The sequence below is a fragment of the Elephas maximus genome, chromosome 5, assembly GCF_024166365.1.
Source record: "Elephas maximus indicus isolate mEleMax1 chromosome 5, mEleMax1 primary haplotype, whole genome shotgun sequence".
Classification (NCBI taxonomy): Eukaryota; Metazoa; Chordata; class Mammalia; order Proboscidea; family Elephantidae; genus Elephas; species Elephas maximus.
The window spans coordinates 54,242,640-54,265,698 of NC_064823.1; the positions used below are offsets into that span (position 1 = coordinate 54,242,640).

At 40.4% G+C, this 23,059-nt stretch overlaps 1 protein-coding gene across 1 annotated transcript in view; it reads left to right on the forward strand.

The window, feature by feature from the left end:
* The first annotated feature begins 7,843 nt into the window (after positions 1–7,843).
* LOC126076941 (alcohol dehydrogenase S chain) overlaps positions 7,844–23,059 on the forward strand; it is a 31,088-nt gene continuing 15,872 nt past the window's right edge. Inside the window, exons 1-4 of the mRNA XM_049885659.1 lie at positions 7,844–7,921; positions 19,181–19,282; positions 20,805–20,943; positions 22,898–22,985. Coding sequence (XP_049741616.1) covers positions 7,895–7,921; positions 19,181–19,282; positions 20,805–20,943; positions 22,898–22,985 — 356 coding nt within the window. The 5' untranslated portion in view covers positions 7,844–7,894. The remainder of the gene's footprint in view (positions 7,922–19,180; positions 19,283–20,804; positions 20,944–22,897; positions 22,986–23,059) is intronic.

Consider the following 23,059-nt stretch of genomic DNA (forward strand, 5'->3'; position numbering starts at 1 on the left):
AGAAAACATTCTTTCCAATGCACATGGAATGATCACTAGAATAGACCACATCTTAGGACACAGAGCAACCCCCAACAAAATCCAAAACACTAAGACAATACAAAGTATCTTCTGTGACCACAACTCCATAAAAGTAGAAATTAACAAGGAGAATAAAGAAAAAAAAATCAAATACATGGAAACCAAATAACACCCTACTTAAGAATTACTGGGTAATAGGAGAAATCAGAGATGGAATCAAAAAATTCCTAGAATCAAATGAGAATGAAAACACATCATACCAAAACTTTTGGGACACAGCAAAGGCAGTGCTCAGAGGTTAATTTATAGAAATAGATGCACACATCAAAAAAGAAAGGCACAAAATCAAAACATTAGCTTGACAACTCAAACAAATAGAAATAGTAAAAGTAGCCCACAACCACCAGAAGAAAGGAAATAATAAAGATTAGAGCAGAAATAAATGAAATAGAGAATAGAAAAACAAAAGGAAAGATCAACAAAACCAAAAGTTGGTTCTTTGAAAGGATCAGCAAAATTGACACACCACTGGTCGAAGTGACAAAAGAAAAACAGGAGAGGATGCAAATAACCCAAATAGGATATGAAATGGGGGACATTATTACAGACCCAACCGAAATAAAAAGGATCATAACAGTATTATGAAAACTATACTCCAACAAATTTGAAAACCTAGAAGAAATGGACAAATTTCTACAAACACACTACCCACCCAAACTAACACAAAATGATGTTGAAAATCTGAACCCACTCATAACAAGAGAAAAGATTGAAAAGGTGATTAAAAAAACTCCCAACAAAAAAATCCCTGGCCTAGATGGCTTTACTGGAGAATTCTACCAAACATTCAGAGAAGAGCTTATGCTAGTACCACTCAAATTATTTCAGAACACAGAAAAGGAAGTGATACTTCCAAATTCATTCTATGAAGCCAGCATAATCCTGATACCAAAAGCAGCAAAGACACCACAAAAAAGAAAATTACAGACCAATATCTCTCATGAATATAGATGCAAAAATTCTCAACAAAATTCTACCAATAGAATTCATCATCATACCAAAAAAATAATACACAATGACCAAGCAGGATTCATACCAGGTATGCGAGGATGAGTCATCATTAGAAAATCAATCAGTGTAATCTATCACATAAATAAAAGGAAAGAAAAGAATCACATGATCATCTCAATACATGCAGAAAAGACATTCAACAAAGTCCAACACCTATTTCTGATAAAAACTCACAATAAAATAGGTATAGAAGGGAAATTTCTCAACATAGTAAAGGGCATCTATACAAAACCAACAACCAACATCATTCTCAATAGAGAGAGGCTGAAAACAGTCCCCTTGAGAACAGGAACAAGACAAAAAAATGCTGAAAACAGTCCCCTTGAGAACAGGAACAAGACAAGGATGCCCTTTATCACCACTCTCATTTAAGACTGTGCTGGGAGTTCTAGCTACAGCAATAAGGCAAGAAAAAGAAATAAAGACCATTCAAATTGGTAAGGAAGAAGTTAACCTATCCCTATTTGCAGGATGATGTGATACTATTCAGAGAATACCCAAAAGACTCCACAAGAAAACTACTGGAACTAATAGAAAGATTCACCAGAGTAGGAGGCTACAAGATAAACATACAATAATCAGTTGGATTCTTATATACCAATAAAGAGAAGGATGAAAAGGGGATCAGGAAAACAATACCTTTTATAATAACCCCACATAAAATAAAACACTTAGGAATAAAGCTAACCAGTTATGTAAAAGAAGTATACAAAGAAAACTACAAAACACTACTACAAGAAACCAAATGAGATCTACATAAATGGAAAAATATACCATGTTCATGGATAGGTAGACTCAACATTTTGAAAATGACAACTCTACCCAAAGCGATTTACAAATACAATGCAATCTCGATCCAAATACCAACAACATTCTTTAAAGCATGGAAAAACTTATCATTAACTTTATATAGAAATGGAAGAAGCTCCCGATAAGTAAAGCACTATTGAAGAAGAAGAATAAAGTAGGAGGGCTGGCACTGCCTGACCTCAGAACCTGTCTACAGCTACGGTAGTCAAAACAGCCTGGTACTGGTACAACAACAGGTACATTGACCAATGGAACAGAATTGAGAACCCAGATATAAATCCACCTACCTACAGTCCCCTGATCTTCAGCAAGGGCCCAAAGTCCATCAAATGAGGAAAAGACAGTCTTTTTAACAAATGGTGCTGGCAAAACTCAATATCTATCTCCAAAAAAAATGAAACAGGACCCATACCTCACACCATACACAAAAACTAATTCAAAATGGATAGAAGATCTAAATATAAAGCCAAAAACTATGAAGTTCAGAAAAGAAAAAATAGGATCAAAGCTAGAGGCCCTAATACATGGCATTAACAGGATACAAACCACAATCAACCACACACAAACTCCAGAAGATAAGCTAGATAACTGGGATCTTCTAAAAATTAAACACTTATGCTAATCAAAAAACTTCACCCAAAGAGTAAAAAGAGAACCTAAAAACTGGGAAAAATATTTTGGCTATTACAAATCAGACAAAGTTCTAATCTCTAAAATCTACAAGAAAATCCAACACCTCTACAACAAAAAGACAAATAATCCAATTAAAAAAATAGACAAAAGAAATGAATAGACACTTCACCAAAGAAGACATTCAAGCAGCCAACAGATTCATGAGGATATGCTCGTGATCACTAGCCATTAGAGAAATGCAAATCAAAACCACAATGATATACCATCTCATCCCAGCATTACTGACCAGAATCAAAAAAGCAGGAAATAATAAATGTTGGAGAGGCTGCAGGAGAACAGAACTTTTATGCACTGCTGGTGGGAATGCGAAATGATACTACCATTTTAGAAAATGCTATGGCACTTCCTTAAAAAGCTAGAAATAGAAAAAAATACCACATGATCCAGAAATCCCACTCCTGGGAATATATCCTAGAGAAATAAGAGTCCTCATAGGAATAGACATATGCACACCCATCTTCATTGCAGCATTGTTCACAATAGCAAAAAGATAGAAACAACCTATATGTCCATCAACAAGTGAATGGATAAACAAACTGTGATACCTACACACAGCAGAATATTACATGACAATAAAGAACAAGGATGAATCTGTGAAGCATCTTATAACGTGAATGAATCTGGAGAGCATTACACTGAGTGAAATAAGTCAATCACAAAAGGACAAATATCACATGAGACCACTACTGTAAAAACTCATGAAAAGGTTTACACAGAAAAAGAAACAATCTTTGATGGCTCCGAGGGATGAGAGTGGTTGGAATGAAAAAATACTAAATACCCACCAGAACCCAAATAGACAATAGGTAAGTGGTAACTTTGGTGCAGAGTAAAACAGTACACAATACTGGGGAAGACTGCACAACTTGTACAAGACAAGGTCATGGATGCTCCATAAACACACCCAAACTCCCTGAGGGACCAAATTTCTGGGCCGAGGGTGTGGGGACCATTGTCTTGGGGAACATCTAGCTCAATTGGCATCGCATAGTTTATAAAGGAAATGTTCTACATTCTACTTTGGTGAGTAGTGTCTGGGGTCTTAAAAGCCTGTTCACAGCCATCTAGAATATTCCACTGGTCTCACCACTTCAGGAACAAGGAAGAACAAAGGAAACTAAAAATACAAAGGAAAGATTAGCCCAAAAGACTAATGGACCACATCTACCATGGCCTCCACCAAAATGAGTCCAGTACAACTAGACGGTGCCTGGCTACCACCACTGACTGCTCTGACAGGGATCACAATAGAGATCCCACACAGAGCTAGAGAAAAATGGTGAACAAAAATTCTAACTCAAAAAGAAAGACCAGACATGCTGGCCTGACAGAAACTGGAGAAACCCTGAGAGTATGGCCGCTGGACACCCTTTGAGCTGAGTAAGGAAGTTACTCCTGAAGTTTACCCTTCAGCAAAAGAGTGGATAGGCACATAAAACAAAAAGAGACTAAAGGGGCACACCAGCCCTGTGGCAAGGACTAGGAGGTAGGAGAGGACAGGAAAGCTGGTAATAGGGAACCCAAGTTTGAGAAGGGTGAGCATTGACATGTCCTGGGTTGTTAACCAATGTCATAAAACAATATGTGTACTAACTATTTAATGGGAAACTAGCTTGTTCTTTAAACTTTCATCTAAAGGACAATAATGATAATAATCACATTAACAGGTCTTCCTTGTAGGCATATGGATATTATCCTATCAGTGATAGCGTTGTACTTCAGGATAGATTTTGAAATGTTCTTTTTGACAATGAACACGACACCATTCCTCTTCAATTTGTCATTCCTGGCTTAGTAAATCATATGATTGTTTGATTCAGAATGGCCAATACCAGTCTATTTTATTTCACTAATGCCTAGGATATCGATATTTATGGGTTCCATTTCATTTTTTATGATTTCCAATTTCCCTAGATTCATACTTCTCACATTTCACATTCCAATTATTAACAGATGTTTGCAGCTGTTTCTTCTCATTTTGAGCATATGAAGATCCTGAAAGCTTGCCTCTATCCATGTCATTAAGGTCAACTCTACTTTGAGGAGGCAGCTCTTCCTCAGTCATTGTTTGAGTGCCTTTCAACCTGAGGGGCTTATCTTCCACTTCAGGTTGAAACCACTGTATCAGAGAATGCTCTGCTGCTATTCATAAGGTTTCACTGGCCAGTTTTTTCAGAAGTATGCTGCCACATCCTTCTTGCTCTTAGTCTGGAAGCTTGACTGAAACCTGTCCACCAAAGGAAAGGCTTCCAGTATCACAGCAACACGCAAGCCACCACAATATGACAAACTGGCAGAGCAACTTAATTTTTTGCTGTTACTGGTTCCCTCCTTACCCTGCCTCGACCCCACAATTTTTGAAAGCTATTAGATTATTTGTGCCCACAAGTGAATGCTTACATCTTTTTCCCTTCCAAATATCTTTTACGGAAAAACCAAACCTAGTGCCATCGATTGCGACCGACTCTTTAGGTAAGTATTAATCATACTGCTTTGCCAAGTCTTTTGGCCAATAAAATGAGGAATTTGGACTGGGTGATTTCTGATCTCTTGCCAGTTACAGCATTCTTTCTTAGGTCCTATAAACTGTGGGGGCTGCCTTTATGGAGAAAAGAGACATTGAATGTCTTACTCAAACTCTGTTCTGCCCCTACCCCTTTCTACAGTAATGGAAAGAATATGAGCTTCCAAATCAGACAGACATGGCTGGGAATGCTGCCACTGCCACTTATTTAGCAGCTTCATGAGAACATTGGAAATGGTGTGGCTCCCTATACCTGGATAACCTCAACCCTCTGGCTTTAACTCATTGCTTCATGGCTGACCACCTGACCCAGTCTAATTAAATATTGACTTCTTCCCAGAAAATCTGAACTGAGTGACAGGGAGAGTCTAGTTAAAAGACAGAAGAATTGGGGCCAAGGCTTATTCAGAGAAAAAGAGAAAGTAAGAGACTGAGCATGTACATGAACACTAGAGAGACAGAGAAGCAGAGATATAATAACCAGTTAGTCCCTAGTGTTCCAGTTGTTGCTCAAGGCATGTCTGACCCTGCCACCATCTCCTTCTTGTCCTTTGATAGCTTATGTGTTTGTCTATTATATTCATACCATAAGTCTTATTAACACCGGCCTGAGTACATTTTTGTTATTGAAACCAATATTTCTAAGAAAAAATATTAAGGGATCTATGATCTCTGAGCTTCTCTTACCTCATCTATACGTGGTAATAATAATATTAGTATCTTCTTTTCAGAGTTGTTTTGAGGATTGCATGTGATGATATAAGAAAAACTCCTTGCAGAGTTCTGGAAACATGATAAGTGCTCAATAAATGGTAGCCATTTGATTCCTTCAAATTCATGCCTCATAAATAAACCACCAACTTATTAAGAATTCAAATTATTGCTGATAACCCATCATGCCCCATCACTCTATAAACACACCAATCTCATGAGTCTTTCACAGTGATTGGGACAAGTGAGCTTCCTTGATACCACCCAGGCCATCTGGAAAGTGGTCAAATTCCCTTCCTTTGTGCTGCTCTCCAGAAATAAGAGTGGGCAGACAAAGAGAGCAGAGGGGTGCCATTCTCTAGAAATGGTGCCTATTCCATGATGATTAGACCACAGTGAGAAAAATGAAGGCATTTCTAACCTCTCAATAGGGTAGATCTACTGCAGCCCTAGTGTGGCTCTCTAAAAAAAAAAAAAAAAGTTACCATTTAGTTAGCTCCAACTCATGGTGACCCCATGTGTGTCAGGATATAACTGTGCTCCATAGGGCTTTCAATGGTTGATTTTTCAGAAGTAGATCACTAGACCTTTATTCCAAGGTGCCTCTGGGTGGACTCGAATCAACATTTCAGTTAACAATCAAGAATGTTAACAATTTACACCATCCAGGGGACTCCTCAAGCACTATATTGGACAATATTTTGTTGTGATCCATGAAGTTTTCACTGACTAATTTTCAGAAGAAAATCACCAGGCCTTTCTTCCATAGTGTGGCTCTCTACACCCACATAATTGAACCTTGAGAACAGACAACAGTGTTGTTCCCTTGACATTTCTGGAGAAATATGCCGTTCATGCTGACATATCCATGTGGACAGGTGGTGCCTAATTACAAAATTGAATGCACTGTGGGTTAGAGGACCTCAAATGTGAGCAGAAGACTTGAGATTTATTTAAAAGTCGACCTCCTATTATCTGTCACATACTCATGTGAAGTTTTTTTTCTATTTGCCAAAATGATCACTATTCAGTCTTTAACTAAAAGTCTACTTTTTACAAAGCCTCCTCTGAGTCCTTCAGTTAGAACGCCCTCCCTCTGATACGGCACTACTCAGATGGGCTGACTAGATTGTGAGCTTCCTTTTATGAACAATAACTGTAGTTAATATTTATTGAGGGTTGTACTATCTGCCAGGCTCTATAATAAGTGGTTTACATGGATTATCTCCTTTATTCGTCAAACTGCCCTTTGAGGTAGTATTGTTATTCATTTCACTTTGCAAATAAGGAAACTAAGACAAAGCACAGTTAAATAATGTGTTCAAGTCCACACAGCTAATAATGAATAGACTGCCTGAGTGCAAAGACCATGACATAACCACTGCCCCGTCCTACGAGTGACCTTATCTTATTCATCATTGCCACCCCCGCTGTACTCAGCACAGTGCCTGGTACAGTGAGGTGCTCAGTCGATTGTGATTGGCATTAGGTGGAACAGAAAGGCCAGGGACAGTGAGCACCTTTGCTGTGACTGATTGGGTGTCTGACTTGTCTGCTCTGAAGAGAAGGAGAGTCTGGGTCAAACACCTTTCTCTGGCTCATAGCTCTCTCTACCCTACCTCATTTGTTCTGCTCCTTTCTTCCTCCTACCTAACTCCAGTAAATGGATTGGAAAGTTGGAGCTTAGTGCAGACTCCAGGAAAGCAGAACTCTGTATGGCCTGTGTGGGATTGAGGACAAACATGAAATCCAGGAGGAAAAGAGGGATTAAAATTTGTGTGTAGGGAAATATGTAACCTAATGAAATCAAGCCGTTATCTAAAATTGGCATATCGCAAACAATGTCAGGTTTTGAATACTAGTTCAGTACCTTTTGCTCTCTGATTGGACTTGGTCTAAGAATAAACTGATGGGTGTGGCTTTAGGATCCCAGATCACATGTGTAGAATAGGCAATTACTCGGCAAACAAAATATCTGCACACTGTACCTCCTTGTGCACTCTAGCAGGGAGAAGTCAGCAGGAATTCACTGGTTTCCTGAGCTGCACAGAAGACAGAAACAAAATGAGCACCAGCAGCACGGCAGGAAAAGTAAGCAGTAAAAAATTTACTTTTGGAAATATACTCTCATTAATGTAATAAATAAAAGGATATAGTATTTAATGAATAATTTTAAAAAATTTATATCTAAATTAGAAGCAATAGATACTGGCATACAATATTCTATATATGCTACATATAAAATGTATATTGAACTACAACAGAAATAGGCTATTCCTATACATCTGTAAAGAGAAGGCATAGTATCTGTATCTAGTGAAGTTTTTCTTTCCTATGTTAAATTTTTTTTTATGTTAAATAAATTCTCAGTAGTTAGTGAAATTTATTCCCAACTTATCATAACTGATTTGTAAATATAACATTACAAGTGTGTTTAATCAAGAAATTATATTTATATTCTAATTTAAATGTGTTATTCTTTGCAATCATGTTCTTTTTATGAACACAAGTAAGTTCAGTCTAACAACGGTTTTATGAAATGAATTTGATTCAGAGGACTTTGAAATGTCCTTTGAACCTTACTACAAAATCTCTTACAAAGTTATATTTATCTCAGAGGATTAGAATCATCAAGGTTAAGCAAACCAACATCGACCAACATGCCAAGTTCTGAGAATAAGGAGTCCGTTATTGCACAATTCAGGAAATTTGCATAGCACTTCTACAGAACAGTATCTTCTCCATACACAAGTCAACATGAATTCTATAGAAAATTACTACTTATATAATTTTAATCACTTCTTAGCACTAGGAAGAGAGATTTTTGGTTCCAATTCTTCCATAGATTCATGTTTATTTGCTCAATGTTTTCACAGCTGCAGAGAAATGCAAGTGGTCACTCAACATGATCTATTCATATTACAAAATTGCAAAAGCCTGTGTGCAACTGGTTCCAGTACATTCTTTGTGTTAGGAGTGGATCTCATAGTATAATATCTTCATGGGAAAACTCAATTTAAATATTCTGAGGTTTCTACAGAGACACTCTGACTCCACAGGCTTACATCAATAAGATTCTTGACAATCACGTGAGTGGCGATTGGTCAGTTTTCTTATTCCAGTGCTCTTTTTTCCTTCTTACCAATTAGCACTTACAATGGAATGTTACATTCTAAATGAAAAATAGTGAGAAAAAGGAAAAAATCAAACATGCCAAAACTCAGCTTAAAAGATGTAATAGAGTTCATAGAGCGAAAGAGTAAACGAATTGTATTAATGAAAATAATAAATGATGAAATAGGTGATCAATCCTTCTTCCTGAGATGCCCTGTCAATAACTTTTAGCTTTGTGAAGACATCTCAGATATGTTTAGCCTTTCTGCATTTTATTTTCTTCAAATATTAAATGGGTATTAGTAAAAATATCTACCTCATAAAGTGGTTGTGAAAATTTAATTAATTCTGTAAAGTACTTAGAATAAAAACACCAGTCATTGCTATTGTTATTGTTGTTGTTGTTGTTTACCTTTTGTTGAGCTATTTGGATACCAAAGGGTAGTGAAAAGATAATGCTTGATTGATCTTAATTCTCTACACAACCAACTTTGTGACTTTGCAAAAATTACTCAGTTAATTCAAGCCTCAATCTTTTCACCTGTAAAATAAGATCAGTAACCCAATAACACTACCCTGGTAGCATACTCGTAAGGTGTAAAGGTCACCCAAAGCAATATGCCTGACACATGATACCAGTTGTCATGGAGTTAATTTCAATTCATCGTGACCCCATGTGTGTTGGAGTAGAACTGCACTCCACAGGATCTTTAATGGCTGATTTTTTAGAAGTAAATTGCCAGGATGTTTTTCTCTAGGCACCTCCAGGTAGACTCAAACCACAAACCTTTCAGTTAGCAGCTGAGCATATTAACTATTTGTACCACTCAGGGAATCCCTGCCACATGACAGTTGTGATGCTTAAGGTTGTATGTCAACTTGGTTGGCTGGGCCATGATTCTCAGTGGTTTGGCAGTTATGTAATGATGTATTCTGGCAGTTACATAATGATATAGTTTGGCAGTTATGTAATGATGTACTTATCCTTCATTTTGTGATATAATGTAATCACCCCCATGATGTGATCAGCCAATTAGTTGTAAGGGGGTATGACCTGCATTGAATATATATGGATCTCCTGGCAAAGCTTGCTGGCTCTTGCTCGCTCTGGATCCTACATCTGGTTTGTCATCATGTGACCTCTGGTTCCTGGGACTTGAGCCGCCAGCCTGCCATATTGCCCTCCAATCTTGGGAATCTCTGGACTCCGCAGCCTGCCATCTTACCGGCTGATCTTGAATTCATCAGCCTCCATGGTCCGTAAGCCAATAGCCTACCATATGAGCTGCTGATCTTAGGTTCATCAGCCCCAGCAGCTACATGAGTCAGAAGAAGTCTCCAGCCTGGTGCCTGACTCACAGACTTGGAACTTCCCAGCCTCTACAACTGCATGAGACATTTTCTTGATATAAATCTGTCTCTCTCTCTTTCTATAAGTGTGTGTGTGTGTGTGTGTGTGTGTGTGTGTGTGTGTATTCTTCACTGGTTTTGCTTCACTAGAGAACCCTGCCTAATATTTGGTACCAACAGTGGTCCTACTAAAACAAAATTGTAAGGATGATTTTCCAAATTTGCCTTCAAGTCTGGTTAGTCTTAAAGATTTTCATAACTCTGCTTCCAGTAGGAAAGAGGGCACTGCTAATCCACGGCATGAGGTGGCAATAGAAATGCACAAAATATCGTCACCAATACATCAAATATTGATGAGAGGCAAAGCTCTGGGTGATCACATGTTTGATACTTTTATGCAATTTTGTCCAAATAAGAAGTACAAGTAAGCTTGTTGGCTGGTCCTACTTTCACTAGGCAAAGTGGTGAAAAAAAAAGATCAGCTCAGGGCTTCAGAGTCATAGCTCAGGCACCACGTAAACAACCTCAAAGTTGCCACTAGTTCCCAAAAAGAAAGCCTTATTTCTCGAAGTAACAGAGCTGACATTGCCAAAAATCAAACCCAGAGTTAAGACTAAGAGTGTGCTGAATTGCAATGCCAATTGAATTCCCAGCATTGAATGGTGTCTGAAGCTAAAGTGAGGGTATTGATTGGAAAGAAATGAGGTCCTGAAACTTGGGATGAGGATATATGGGAGATAATCAGGAAGCTGGGGACACTGAGCCCTTAAATTCCTTTGAATCTCTCTTGCCAACAGAACCTGTCCCCTCACTCCCATCTGAAGAGGTTACTATATATTTATCAGCTACACCATCCTCCTCAGTAAAACCATAAACCCCTCCACCCACATCTGATGAGGTTAACCCAGCTGTGTCTTAGGAGTCTTTATTTGAGATACGGCCTTTGGTCACATCCGAATCATTGCCTGGGGAGGCATCAGAGTCATTGCCTGAGGCATCGCCTGAGGGAAAATGCCTTATAATACATTGCTGAATGTTCTCATAACATATTCCAACCGTGCATTTTTCCTTCTAGACATATAACTAGACTTACGTCCCAGCAAGTCCCAAAAAGTGAAGCACAAATTGTAACCCAGGAGGAGGTACACTACACTCAAAAAGAACTGCTTGAGTTTTCTAACATGCACCAACAGAAACCAGGGGAATATGTGTGAGAATGGCTATTAACGGTGTGGGATAATGGTGCAAGGAACATAAAGCTGGATCAGTCTGAGATTATTGATATGGGCCCACTGAACAGATTCTTTATTCAATGTTTCAGCTTGAGAGGTTAGGAAAGGATCTAATAATTTATTTGGTTGATTCACTGAAGCATGGATTACATGGTGGTAATCAAGTTGAAGTACCAGACCTGCCTTGGTATACTATAGAAAAAGGTATTCAAAGCTTAGGGAAATTGGCCTGTTAGAGTGGATTCATCAGGTAAGACCCACAGACCCACATGTGGGGTGCCCAGAGGACACACTTTTTACCACAACAGTGAGGAACAAATTCATGAAGGAAGCCACAGCATCTTTGAAGACTGCTGTGATTGTTATTTTATGTAAGTCACATTTGACAGTGGGAACTGCCCTAACTGAATTATGACACCTAACTACAATGGGGCAGATTGGACCTGGTGATGGCAGGGGCCAAGTAGCAGCACTCAATTGACCAAGACAAGGTGGATGTGGTTACAGTAATGGACAGCAGAGTCAAAGCAGTAATTCTAATAGTCTGACTCTTGTGGACTTATGGCACTGGCTACTTAGTCATGGTGTCTCTAGGAGTGAAATAGATGGGAAATCTACTAAATATTTCCTTAATCTATACAAGTGGAAGAATTCTATGTCAAGTGAATGGCAGTCTAGCTTGAATCATGAGAATAGAGAGTCATGGCCCCTCAATGAATTCCCACACTTGAGCCGGTTTTCAGACGCAGTTGACTGAAGGGGAGGCCTGGTCCCCTTGAGGAAGGACTCCAATACACTGCCAAAAACTTATACTGTTAATCTTTCTCCTAGCCTTCCCCAAAGGAATCTAATGCATTTCATGAGAGTGACTGTATATAGGGGAAAAGGAAATAATCAGACCTTTCAGAGATTACTGGATACTGGCTCTGAACTGACACTAACTCCAGGAGACCCAAAACATCACTGTGGCCCACGAGTCAGAGTGAGGCATCTAGAGGTCAGGTTATCAATGGAGTCTTAGCTCAGGTTCATCTCACAGTAGGTTCAGTGGTTCCCGAACCCATCCTATAGTGACTTCCCCAATTCCAAAAGTGCATAATTGGAATAGCTATACTCATCGGCCAGCAGAACACTCACATTGGATCCATGACACATGGAATAAGTGTTATTGTGTTAGGAAAACCCAACCGGAAGCCATTAGAACTGCCCCTACCAAGGAAAATGGTAAACCAAAAGCAATACCACATTCCTGGAGGGATTGCAAAGATTACTGCCACCATCAAGGATTTGAAGGATGCAGGGGTGGGGATTCCCATACCTCTCTATTCAACTCGCCTATTTGGCATGTGAAAAAACAGATGGAACTTGGAGAATGACAGTGGATTATTAAAAACTTAACCAGGCGATGACTCCAATTGCAACTCCTGTTTCAGATGTGGTTTCATTGCCCGAACAAATTAATACATCTTTTGGTACCTGGTATGCAGTTACTGATCTGTCCAATGCCTTTTTCTCAATTTCGGTTTCAAAGGAACAACAGAAGCAGTTTGCCTTCAGCTGGCAAGGCCAGCAATACATCTTCACTATCCTACCTCAGTGATATATCAGCTCTCCAGCCCTGTGTCATAATTTAGTCCTCAGGGAGCTTGATGGCCTTTCCCTTCCACAAGATATCACACTGGTCCATTACACTGATGATATTATGCCGATTAGGCCCAGGAAGGAAAAAGTGTCAATGACTCTGGACTTATTGGTAAAAACATTTGCATGTTAAAAACCCATTGTCTTCAAGTCGATTCCAACTCATAGCAAGCATACAAGACAGAGTAGAACTGCCCCATAAGGATTCCAAGGAGTGGCTGGTAGAATCTAACTACTGATCTTTTGGATAGCAGCTGAGCTCTTAAGCACTATGCCAACAGGACTCCATTCACATGCTAGATGGTGGGAAACTAATCCCACAAAAATTCAGGTGTCTTCCATCTCAGTGAAATTTCTAGGCATCCAGTGATGTAGGGCATGTCAAGATATTCCTTCTAAAGTGAAGAGTAAGTTATTGCATCTGGCCCCTCCCACAACTAAAAAGGACACACAATGCCCGATGGGCCTTTTTGGATTTTGGATGCAACATATCCCTCATTTGGGTGTCCTACTCTGGCCTACTTATCAAATGACAGGCTCAAGCCGCTGTGTAAATGGCTCTGGCACTTGGGCCTTATGATCCAGCTGATCCAATGGTGCTTGAAGTGTCAGTGGCAGATTGAAGTGCTGCTTGGAGTCTTTGGCAGGCCCCATTGGTGAATCACAGTGCAGACCCTTAGGATTTTGGAGCAAAGCCCTGCCATCCTCTGAAGATAACTACTCTCTCCTGGGTCTGTCTATTCTTTTGGCTAAAGGGTAAACCTCAAGAATGACTTCAGAACTGAGTTAAAAGGCTGTCCAGGGACCATACTCTTGGGGTTTCTCCAGTCTCTGTCAGACCAGTAAGTCTGGTCTTTTTTTGTAAGTTAGAATTTTGTTCTACGTTTTTCTCCAGCTTTGTCTAGGACCCTCTATTGTGATTCCTGTCAGAGTAGTCACTGATGGTAGCCAGGCACCATTTAATTGTGCTGGGCTTAGTCTGGTGGAAACTGTTGTAGTTGCAGTCCATTAGTCTTTTGGATGAATCTTGCCCTTGTGTCTTTGGTTTTCTACATTCTCCCTTGCTCCACTCAGGATGGGTCCAGCAGAGTGTCTTAGACAGCTACTCATAAGTTTTCTTTAAAAAAAAAAATCTCCTCACCAAAGTAGTATGTAGAACATTTGAGATGCTACTCACCAAAGTAGAATGTACAACATTTGAGAAACAGCTTTTGTTTGAATGCTTAACCATGGGCCACCAAGTCACCATGCGGCCAGAGCTGCCCATCATGAACTGGATGTTGTCTGACCCACAGAGCCATAAAGTTTGACGTGCACAGCAACACTCCTTCGTTAAATAGAAGTGGTATATATGAGAATTGGACCCTAGCAGAACCTGAAGGCACAAGTAAGTTGCATGAGGAAGTGGCCCAAATATCCATGGTCTCCACTCCTGTCACCTTACTTAGCCTCTGCCAGTCTGCACCTATAGGCTCATGGGGTGTTTCTTATAATCAGTTGACTGAGGAAGATAAAACTCATGCCTGGTTGACTTCCCATGAGGCAATATGGTGACTTGGTGACCCACGGTTAACCATTCAGTCTCTACTAAGGCCCAGCAACAAGCCAAAAGCTGCTTCTCAAATGTTCTCCATCCTAGTTTGGTGAGTAGCATCTCAAATGTTGTGAATTATTACTGTGTCGACGGCAGTGGGTTCTGGGTTGTGATACACAGGCACTACTCAAAAGTGGACAGTGGCAGCACTGCTGCCCCCTTCGGGGACCTCCCTGAAGGACAGTGGTTAAAGGAAATCCTCCCAATAGGCAAAACTTCGAGCAGTACACCTGGTTGCTTACTTTGCTTAAAAGGAGACATGGTCAGATGTGTGATTGTATACTGATTCATGGGCTGTGGCCAATGGTTTGGCTGGTTGGTCAGGGACTTGGAAGGAACATGATAGGAACATTGGAGACAAGGAGGTATGGGGAAAAGGTGTGTGGACAGACCTTTCAATGGGCCAAAAAAGCAAAGATTATTGTGTCTCATGTGAATGCTTACCAAAGAATGACCTCAGCAGAGAAGTATTTTAACAATCAAGTAGATAGGATGGCATGTTCTGTATGATCCAGTCATCCTCTTTCTCCAGTCACTCCCGTCATAGCCTGCTGGGCTCATGAACAAAGTGGCCATGGTGGCAGGGTTGGGAGTTAATGCATGGTCTCAGCAACGTGTACATCCACTCACCACGGCCGGGTTGGCTAGAGCCACTGCTGAGTGCCCAATCTGATAGCAGCAGAGACCAAGACTGAGTCCCCAATATGGCACCATTCCTTGGGTTGATCAGCCGGAAACCTGGTGGCAGGGTGATTACATTGGACCTCTTTTATCATGGAAAGGGCAGTGTTTTGTTCTTACTGGAATAGACACTTACCGTGGATATGGATTTCCCTGCACACAGTGCTTCTGCCAAAACTACCATCCACAGACTTATAGATGCCTTTTCCACCATCATGGTGTCCTACACAGCCTTTCCTCAGATCAAAGGACTTGGTTCGCAGCAAATGAAGCATAGCAAGGGCCCATGATCATAGAATTCACTGGTTTTACCATGTCCCTCTTGCCTTCTCATCTTGCCCCTGGGCTGGTGTACCCATTTAGTCTAGTATTCGAGACTGCCAAAAGAATGAACAAATCTGTCTTGGAAGAAGTACAGCAAAAATGCTCCTTAGAAACAAGGATGGCGAGACTTCATCTTTGTACTTTGGACATGTTCTCAGGAGGGAGCAGTCCCTGGAGGACATTGTGCTTGGTCAAGTAGAGGGTCAGCGAAAAAGAGGAAGACCGTCAATGAGATGGAATGACACAGTGGCTCCATCAACGGGCTCAAGCATAACAACAGTTGTTGAGGATGTCACAGGACCAGGCAGTGTTTTTTTCTGATGTACATAGGGTTGCTATGAGTCAGAACTGACTCAACTGCACCTAAAAACACCATCAGTGTTCCCCATCATCCTGAAGCAGCTGCCTTGATAGAATGACAGAAAGGCCTTCTGAAGACACAATTACGGTGCCAGCTAGGTGGCAATACCTTGCAGGGGTTGGGTAATGTTCTCCAGGAGGAGGCTGTATATGCTTTAAGTCAATGTTCAATATATAGTGCTGTGTCTCTCATAGCCAGGACTCATGGTCCAGGAATCAAGGAGTGGAAATGAAAGTGGCACCACTCACTATTACCCCTAGTGACCCACTCGCAAGGTTTTTGCTTCCTATCCCCATGACCCTATGCTCTGTGGGTCTAGCGTTCTTAGCTTCTAAGGGAGGAGTTTTCCCACCAAGAGACACAACACTCCATTGAACTGGAAGTTAAACGATGCGATCTCTTGCCTCTGGATCAACAGGCAAAGAAGGGAATTACTGTATTGGCTAGTGTGACTGATTCTGATTACCAAGGGGAAATTGGATTTGTATTACATACTGAAGGTAAAGAAGAGTTTGTCTGGAATACAGGCTTTCCCTTGGAACATCTCTTAATACTACCACGCCTGTGATTAAAATCAACAGAAAACTACAGCAACTCATTTCTGACATGACTACAAACGGCCCAGACCCTTCAGGAATGAAGGTTTGGGTCACCTCACCAGACAAAGAACCACAGCCAGCTAAGGTGCTTGTTGAGAGCAAAGAGAATACAGAATGGGTGGTGGAAAGAGGGAGTTCTAAATACCGGTTACAGCCATGTGACCAGTTGCAGAAATGACAACTGTAATTGCTATGAGTATTCTTTCCTTGTATGTATGTATCAAATATTTTCGTTTTACTTACAAAGTATAAGAAGTAGATAGGGCTAGTGTGTTTTTTGTTGTATGCATGTTAGTTCTATCAGGCTAGGTGCAAGTATGACTTTCTAATTGTCTTTATTTAGAGATCGTGCATGGCTTAAGGAGATGTGTACAGGTGCCAGGCTGACAAGGAGTTGACTGTGATGGTTAAGCTTGTGTGTCAACTTGGCTGGGCCATGATTCTTAGTGGTTTGGCAGCTATTTAAGGATGCATTTATCCTCCATTTTGTGATATAATGTAATCACTTCCATGATGTGATCTGATTTGATCAGCCAATCAGTTGTAGGGGGAGTTTCCTCAGGAGTGTGGCCTGAATCCAATAAATGTTCTAGCAAAGCTGGGTCGGTGGCTTTTGATTGTTCTGGACCCTATTTTCGACTCATCATCTGACCTCCAGTTCTAAGGACTTGAGCCAGCCTGCCTTTTTGCCTACCTGTCTTGGAGTTCTTAGCCTCTGCAGCCTGTGAGATAGAAGTCTGCTGTCTGACCTGCTGATCTTGGGTTCCTGAGCACCTGCAGCTACATGAGTCAGGAAAAGCCTCCAGCCTGACACCTGACTCATGGACTTGGGGCTTCCTAGCCTCTACAACCACATAAGCCATTTACTTGAGATAAACCTCTCTCTCTCTTTCTCTCTCTCTACACACACACACACACACACACGCACACACACATATATGTACTTACATGCTTCACTGGTTTTGCTTCTCTAGAGAACGCAGCCTAAGACAATAGCACCCAATAATAAGGACCTACCTACCATTAGTGTACCCTTTTCAAGCACTCTCATACTTACTGTGGCATTGGCTGTAGCCGAAACCCTGAAAAGCAGGAGGATTTGACAAATCAATAATGAAAATCAATTTCAAAGGAATAAATATCAATTGTATTTTTTTTATTGTATTTGTAGGCATGTCAGCTCTCTCTATTAAAAAGAAAGTCTCTTAAGTGTCCAAGCTTTATAGCAAGGAAGACAGGTTTTAAAGTACATCCTCCAGAACTGAAAATATGCACTTAAATTTTAAGACTATCTGTGGTTAAAAAAAAAACAAAACTTACTGGCCTGACAGAGACTGGAGAAACCCCAAGAGTATGGCCTCTGGACACCCTTTCAGCTCAGTAATAATGTCACTCCTGAGGTTTGCCCTTTAGCCAAAGATTGGACAGGCCCATAAAACAAAATGGGACTAAAGGGACACACCAGCCCAGGGCAAGGACTAGAAGGCAGGAGGAGACAGGAAAGCTGCTAGTAGGGAACCCAAGGTTGAGAAGGGAAAGTGTTGACATGTCATGGGGTTGTTAACCAATGTCACAAAACAATATGTGTACTAATTATTTAATGAGAACCTGGTTTGTTCTGTAAACCTGCATCAAAAGTACAATAATAATAATAACAGAATATCTGTGGTTAATTGGTCCTTCCTAGAAATTCAAACACACAGTTCTCTTTTTAAATTATGTCTGTGTGTGTGTATGTGTGTGTGCCCTTTTCACTCTCGAGCTTTAAGCTCTGTACTTTTGGTTCAAATCTAATGTGGTAGGAGTTGCTACAAATAAAGTGGACAAGAAAACGAGGCTGCCAAAGCTAAACTCCAGATGTATGAGGCAAACAAGAAGCACACAAAATGTGGGAAGAGACACCCAAAGAAAGAAGAGAGAAGGCAAACAGAGAAAAGGAGAGAATCTGTCCTAGACAGGGAGGCAAGCAGGTACCTCTTATTATAAAGTCAGATTGTTTTGGCTTAAACAATTGAGCAAGAGGGCAAAAGATTTTAAGTGAACAGACCCAAGTTTTTTTCTGTCAGCAAAATAATGGTAACTTAGAACTTCATATACAAGCCAGCATTTGTGGGTAAACAACAAATTTCAGGACAGCATTAGGAAATGTCAGGAATAATCACCCTTAGAGAAAAAAAGGAATGTAAGAATGGCCTAAAAGAATATATTCAACTTTATCTCAATGTCTTGTTATGGTTAATTCTGTTTCTCTTCCCTTATGTTATTGTTTTACACATTTTAAAAGAAAAAAATACTTTTTTTTTGGTCTTTTCAGATCAGAGGTTTTCATTTCTATGGAGTAGTTGCTTGTACCAGACATGGGGCTAGATGTTGCACATACGAAGATGAAAAGACACAACCCCTGACTTCAAGAGTGGGGGGAAACTGTTATCATCTTTCTGTTCTATTTTCCAGGTAATAAAATGCAAAGCAGCTGTGCTCTGGGAGCTAAAAAAACCCTTTTCCATTGAGGAGGTGGAGGTTGCACCCCCCAAAGCCAATGAAGTTCGTCTTAAGGTGAAACATTTCTTTCCACTTCTATTAAATTTTAGGTTTAAAAATTTCAGAGAATAATGAACAACAAAAATATCCAAAAATCCATTTAGAGGAATTTTGTATACAAACAGTCATGCGTCGCTTAATGTCCACGATAAACCAATCCAAACCCTTAGCAGTGGAGGGGATTCGACTCACAGTGACCCAATATAAGTCAGAATAGAACTGCCCCGTGGCGTTTGCAAGGAGCAGCTGGCGAATTCCAACTGCCCACATTTCGGTAATGTCCATCATACACTCTGTGGAATAGGACGTTTTGCAATGTAAACATAATGCGAACACTATATAGGGGCAGTTCCCAGGTTATGTGCCCAGTCTGCCCACTGTTCCGCCTGCCTTCAGGACAAATCCTTAGAGCTATATCCACCTGGCCTTCCCGGGTGTGCGGCTGCTGACCAGGCACGGGCTGCCCCCACCGTCGACTTGGACTTTGCACGTGTCCGGCACGGGGGCGCGAAGAGGTGGCACATAGAGGTGGCCAAGGGCACCGGGCAGAGAGCGGTTGTGTAGGTGCGAGCAGCGTAGGTGGCGGTGGTGGCGGTGGGTGCCGCCGCCCTGTTGCTGCCACCGCTTCCTGATCATGTGCAGCCACCACTGCTGCTGCAGGAAGCCAAGAGCGGGGAGCCCTGGAACACCCCGGGCCCAGCCGGCACCCCACCAGTGCGGAGCAGCCAGGGCAGGCGCTGCCCTGCACTAGGAGGGAATGGCTGCAGGGCTGCTGGGCAGCGAATGAAGCCAGGAGAAGAGGAAGGAGGCCGCGGAAGAGAAGCTGCGGAGTTGGGGATGCTCCCTGGAGCCCAGCAGCTCACTCACTCTGGGGGTCTGGGGTCTTTAAAACCATTTAAAAAAAAAAAAAAAAACCCGCTGCCGTTAAAACCATTAGGGGGAAATAATAAAAAAAGAAAACTTTTGAGACCACGGACTTATATACAGTCGAATGTTGCCCAAAAGGACATTAAGCCACACATGACTATAACGGTAATCCAGACAATAAATTTACATTTGGTGTCAAGGAAATATATAAATGGCATATATTGTTAAATTTAAGAACTTACCAAAGAGTATATACCATATAATCCCAGTAAAATAAAAAAGAATGTATGTGATTGTACAGAAAAAAAAAAGTGAAAATATATATCAAGATTTCAAAATCAGCATTGATAGTAGAATTTAAGTGACTCTTTTCTTGGTTCTAATCTTCAATCTTTACTTCTATTGAAAGTATGCATTCTTGTATACTTAAATACACAAGACTTAAATATTTCAAGAACAATTATTTCACAGATTATGCCAGAACATTTAAGGCAAGAAAGGAAAGTAGAGGAGGGCTTTATACTGGCTAATCTTGGGAATAAACTGAATCTTCTGTACTTGGGAAACGTGGAGATTAGCAAGAAGCCCAGTTTCAGAGAATTCTGAACGTTAAGTCCATCTGAGGGCTGTAATCTTTCATGAATTTAATCATCCTCCCTTTACCCTGTAGATGGTGGCTGCAGGAGTCTGTCGCACAGATGACCATGTGGTTAGTGGACAGATGACCTCACCATTTCCTGTGATTGTAGGCCATGAGGCAGCCGGCATCGTGGAGAGCATTGGAGAAGGGGTGACTACAGTAAAACCAGGTACAGGATTCACACTCAGGGAATGTGTCTCACTTCAGGCCCTGCAAGAGCATCCATCATGGATGAGGAAAACCAAGACGATGAGAAATGAAAGACCTTGCATGAGGTCATAGCAGCAGCAAATCGCTAAGATGCGGCATGGACAGAGAACTTCTTTCCTCTCTCCCTGCCTGGGTTCCTTCATGAGTTCAGGAATATATGTCTTCAGGGACTCATGTGTGCTCTCCTCCAACAATTATTTATTAAGTACCAGTAGATGGCAGAAAACCCTGATGGTGTGGTGGTTAATTGCAACAGCTACTCGCCAAGAGGCAGGCAGTGCAAATCCACCAGGCGCTCTTTAGAAATCCTATGGGGCAGTTCTAATCTGTCCTATAGGGTTGCTATGACTTGGAATCAACTCGACGGCAATGGATTGGGTTACTGGATGTCAGGTACCAGGTTAGATCCTGGGGATTCATGAGGATCAAAAGAGATGCAGTGCCTAACACCATGGTTCATAGCCTTAGAACTTCCATTTTAGTATTCCTGAGCACTGCCTTTTGTCAGGACCCAAAACAGAACTACAAAAGAGACTAGGAAAAAAACATGTCTACGCCCAAAACTTCTGGATCAGTATATGGAAACTGTTCTTTGCTGAGTTTACAGGGTGGGAGCTGTGAAGGTATGGCTGATTCAACATGAGGTTTGTTCTACTCTACCCAGAGACACCTTGGAAGAATGGCCATGTGATCTACTTTCAAAAATCAGCCATTGAAAACTCTACATGGTGTCACCATGAGTCAGAATCAACTACATGGCAATTTTTTTTGGTTAACAGAAGGCATCTTGCAATAAATAAATTTTGTTTTATTACCTTTAACCATAGCTAACTATATCTCATTACAAATTGTTGCCTAATTTATTTGTAATATTTTTATACTAGTTTTATCATGTATTAATGTAGGTAAATATTTTTAGCAGTAAAAAGTGACTACCATAGAAAATGTCTATGCTATCATTTTCACATAAAGTTTATCAATTAGATATGATGACTTAACCATTTCTCCTGGTCTTGTGAATAGGTTGCAAAAGTGATTAAAAATACAAATTACTTTGGCCAGTAGATTCATCCACCCATCCCCCACCTACCAAATATTTAACTGACCTGTGAACAAAAAAAGCAAATTGTCTGGTTTGAGTTTCAGCTTTTAGTACTCCCTTTAGCTAGAAAAAAAATTAATAATAAAATGACACTCTTACTTTTCACGCTCACTCCCTCCACTATAAGAGGAAAAATAGATAATTCACAAAGTAAATAATTGGCTATAAACAGTTGAAAGTCAGTTCTTATTCTACAAGAAAGAACCTGCCTTATTGCTGAGGAACCAGGCTTTCCAAGGAATTTCTTGAATTCTTCTTTGTTCTTTTCCTGTTAGTTTTCCTTAAAAAAAGAACAAGAAATAAATAAAATAGGCATTCCTTTTAGAGTAACGATAAGAACAGTGACTCTGAAAAGTCAAGAAATTCTGTGGATGATGATTATCAAAATTCTTATTTTTATTGTAGTCCAAACTATTGCAAATGCCAGATCTACAAAAAGTCTAATGGAACTATGGCAGCCCACTTACAAATAAAACTTAGTTAATTAGTTAAGAATTAAATGACAGGATATGTGTAAAGCCCCCAGTAAACATCTGGATATACAATAAAAGATAACTATTAATACACTGGAAATGATTAAAAGTCCATGGTGTGTCCCACATTTGCATTTCTTCTTTGGGAATCTTCAAAAAAAAAAAATCAGGCACACATAAACTCAAGGGAAAGCAATGTTGACAATGACCACTGGCATCATGGTGATTGAACCCTCTTTCTTGGGAGACTTGGCAAAGATACATGCTTAGGCTTGAAGTACTTAATCTATTAATACTTGGATAAGAATTTAAGAAAAATTTGTTTTGTTCTCCTCTAGGTGATAAAGTCATCCCGCTCTTTCTTCCCCAGTGTGGAAAATGTGCTGTTTGTAAACACCCAGAAGCCAACTTCTGCGTGAAAAATGAGTAGGTTTCTGATACTGTCCTTGCACATCCAGTGAATTTGCACATCCCTTATGCTCCTGGCTCATGCCTTGTGT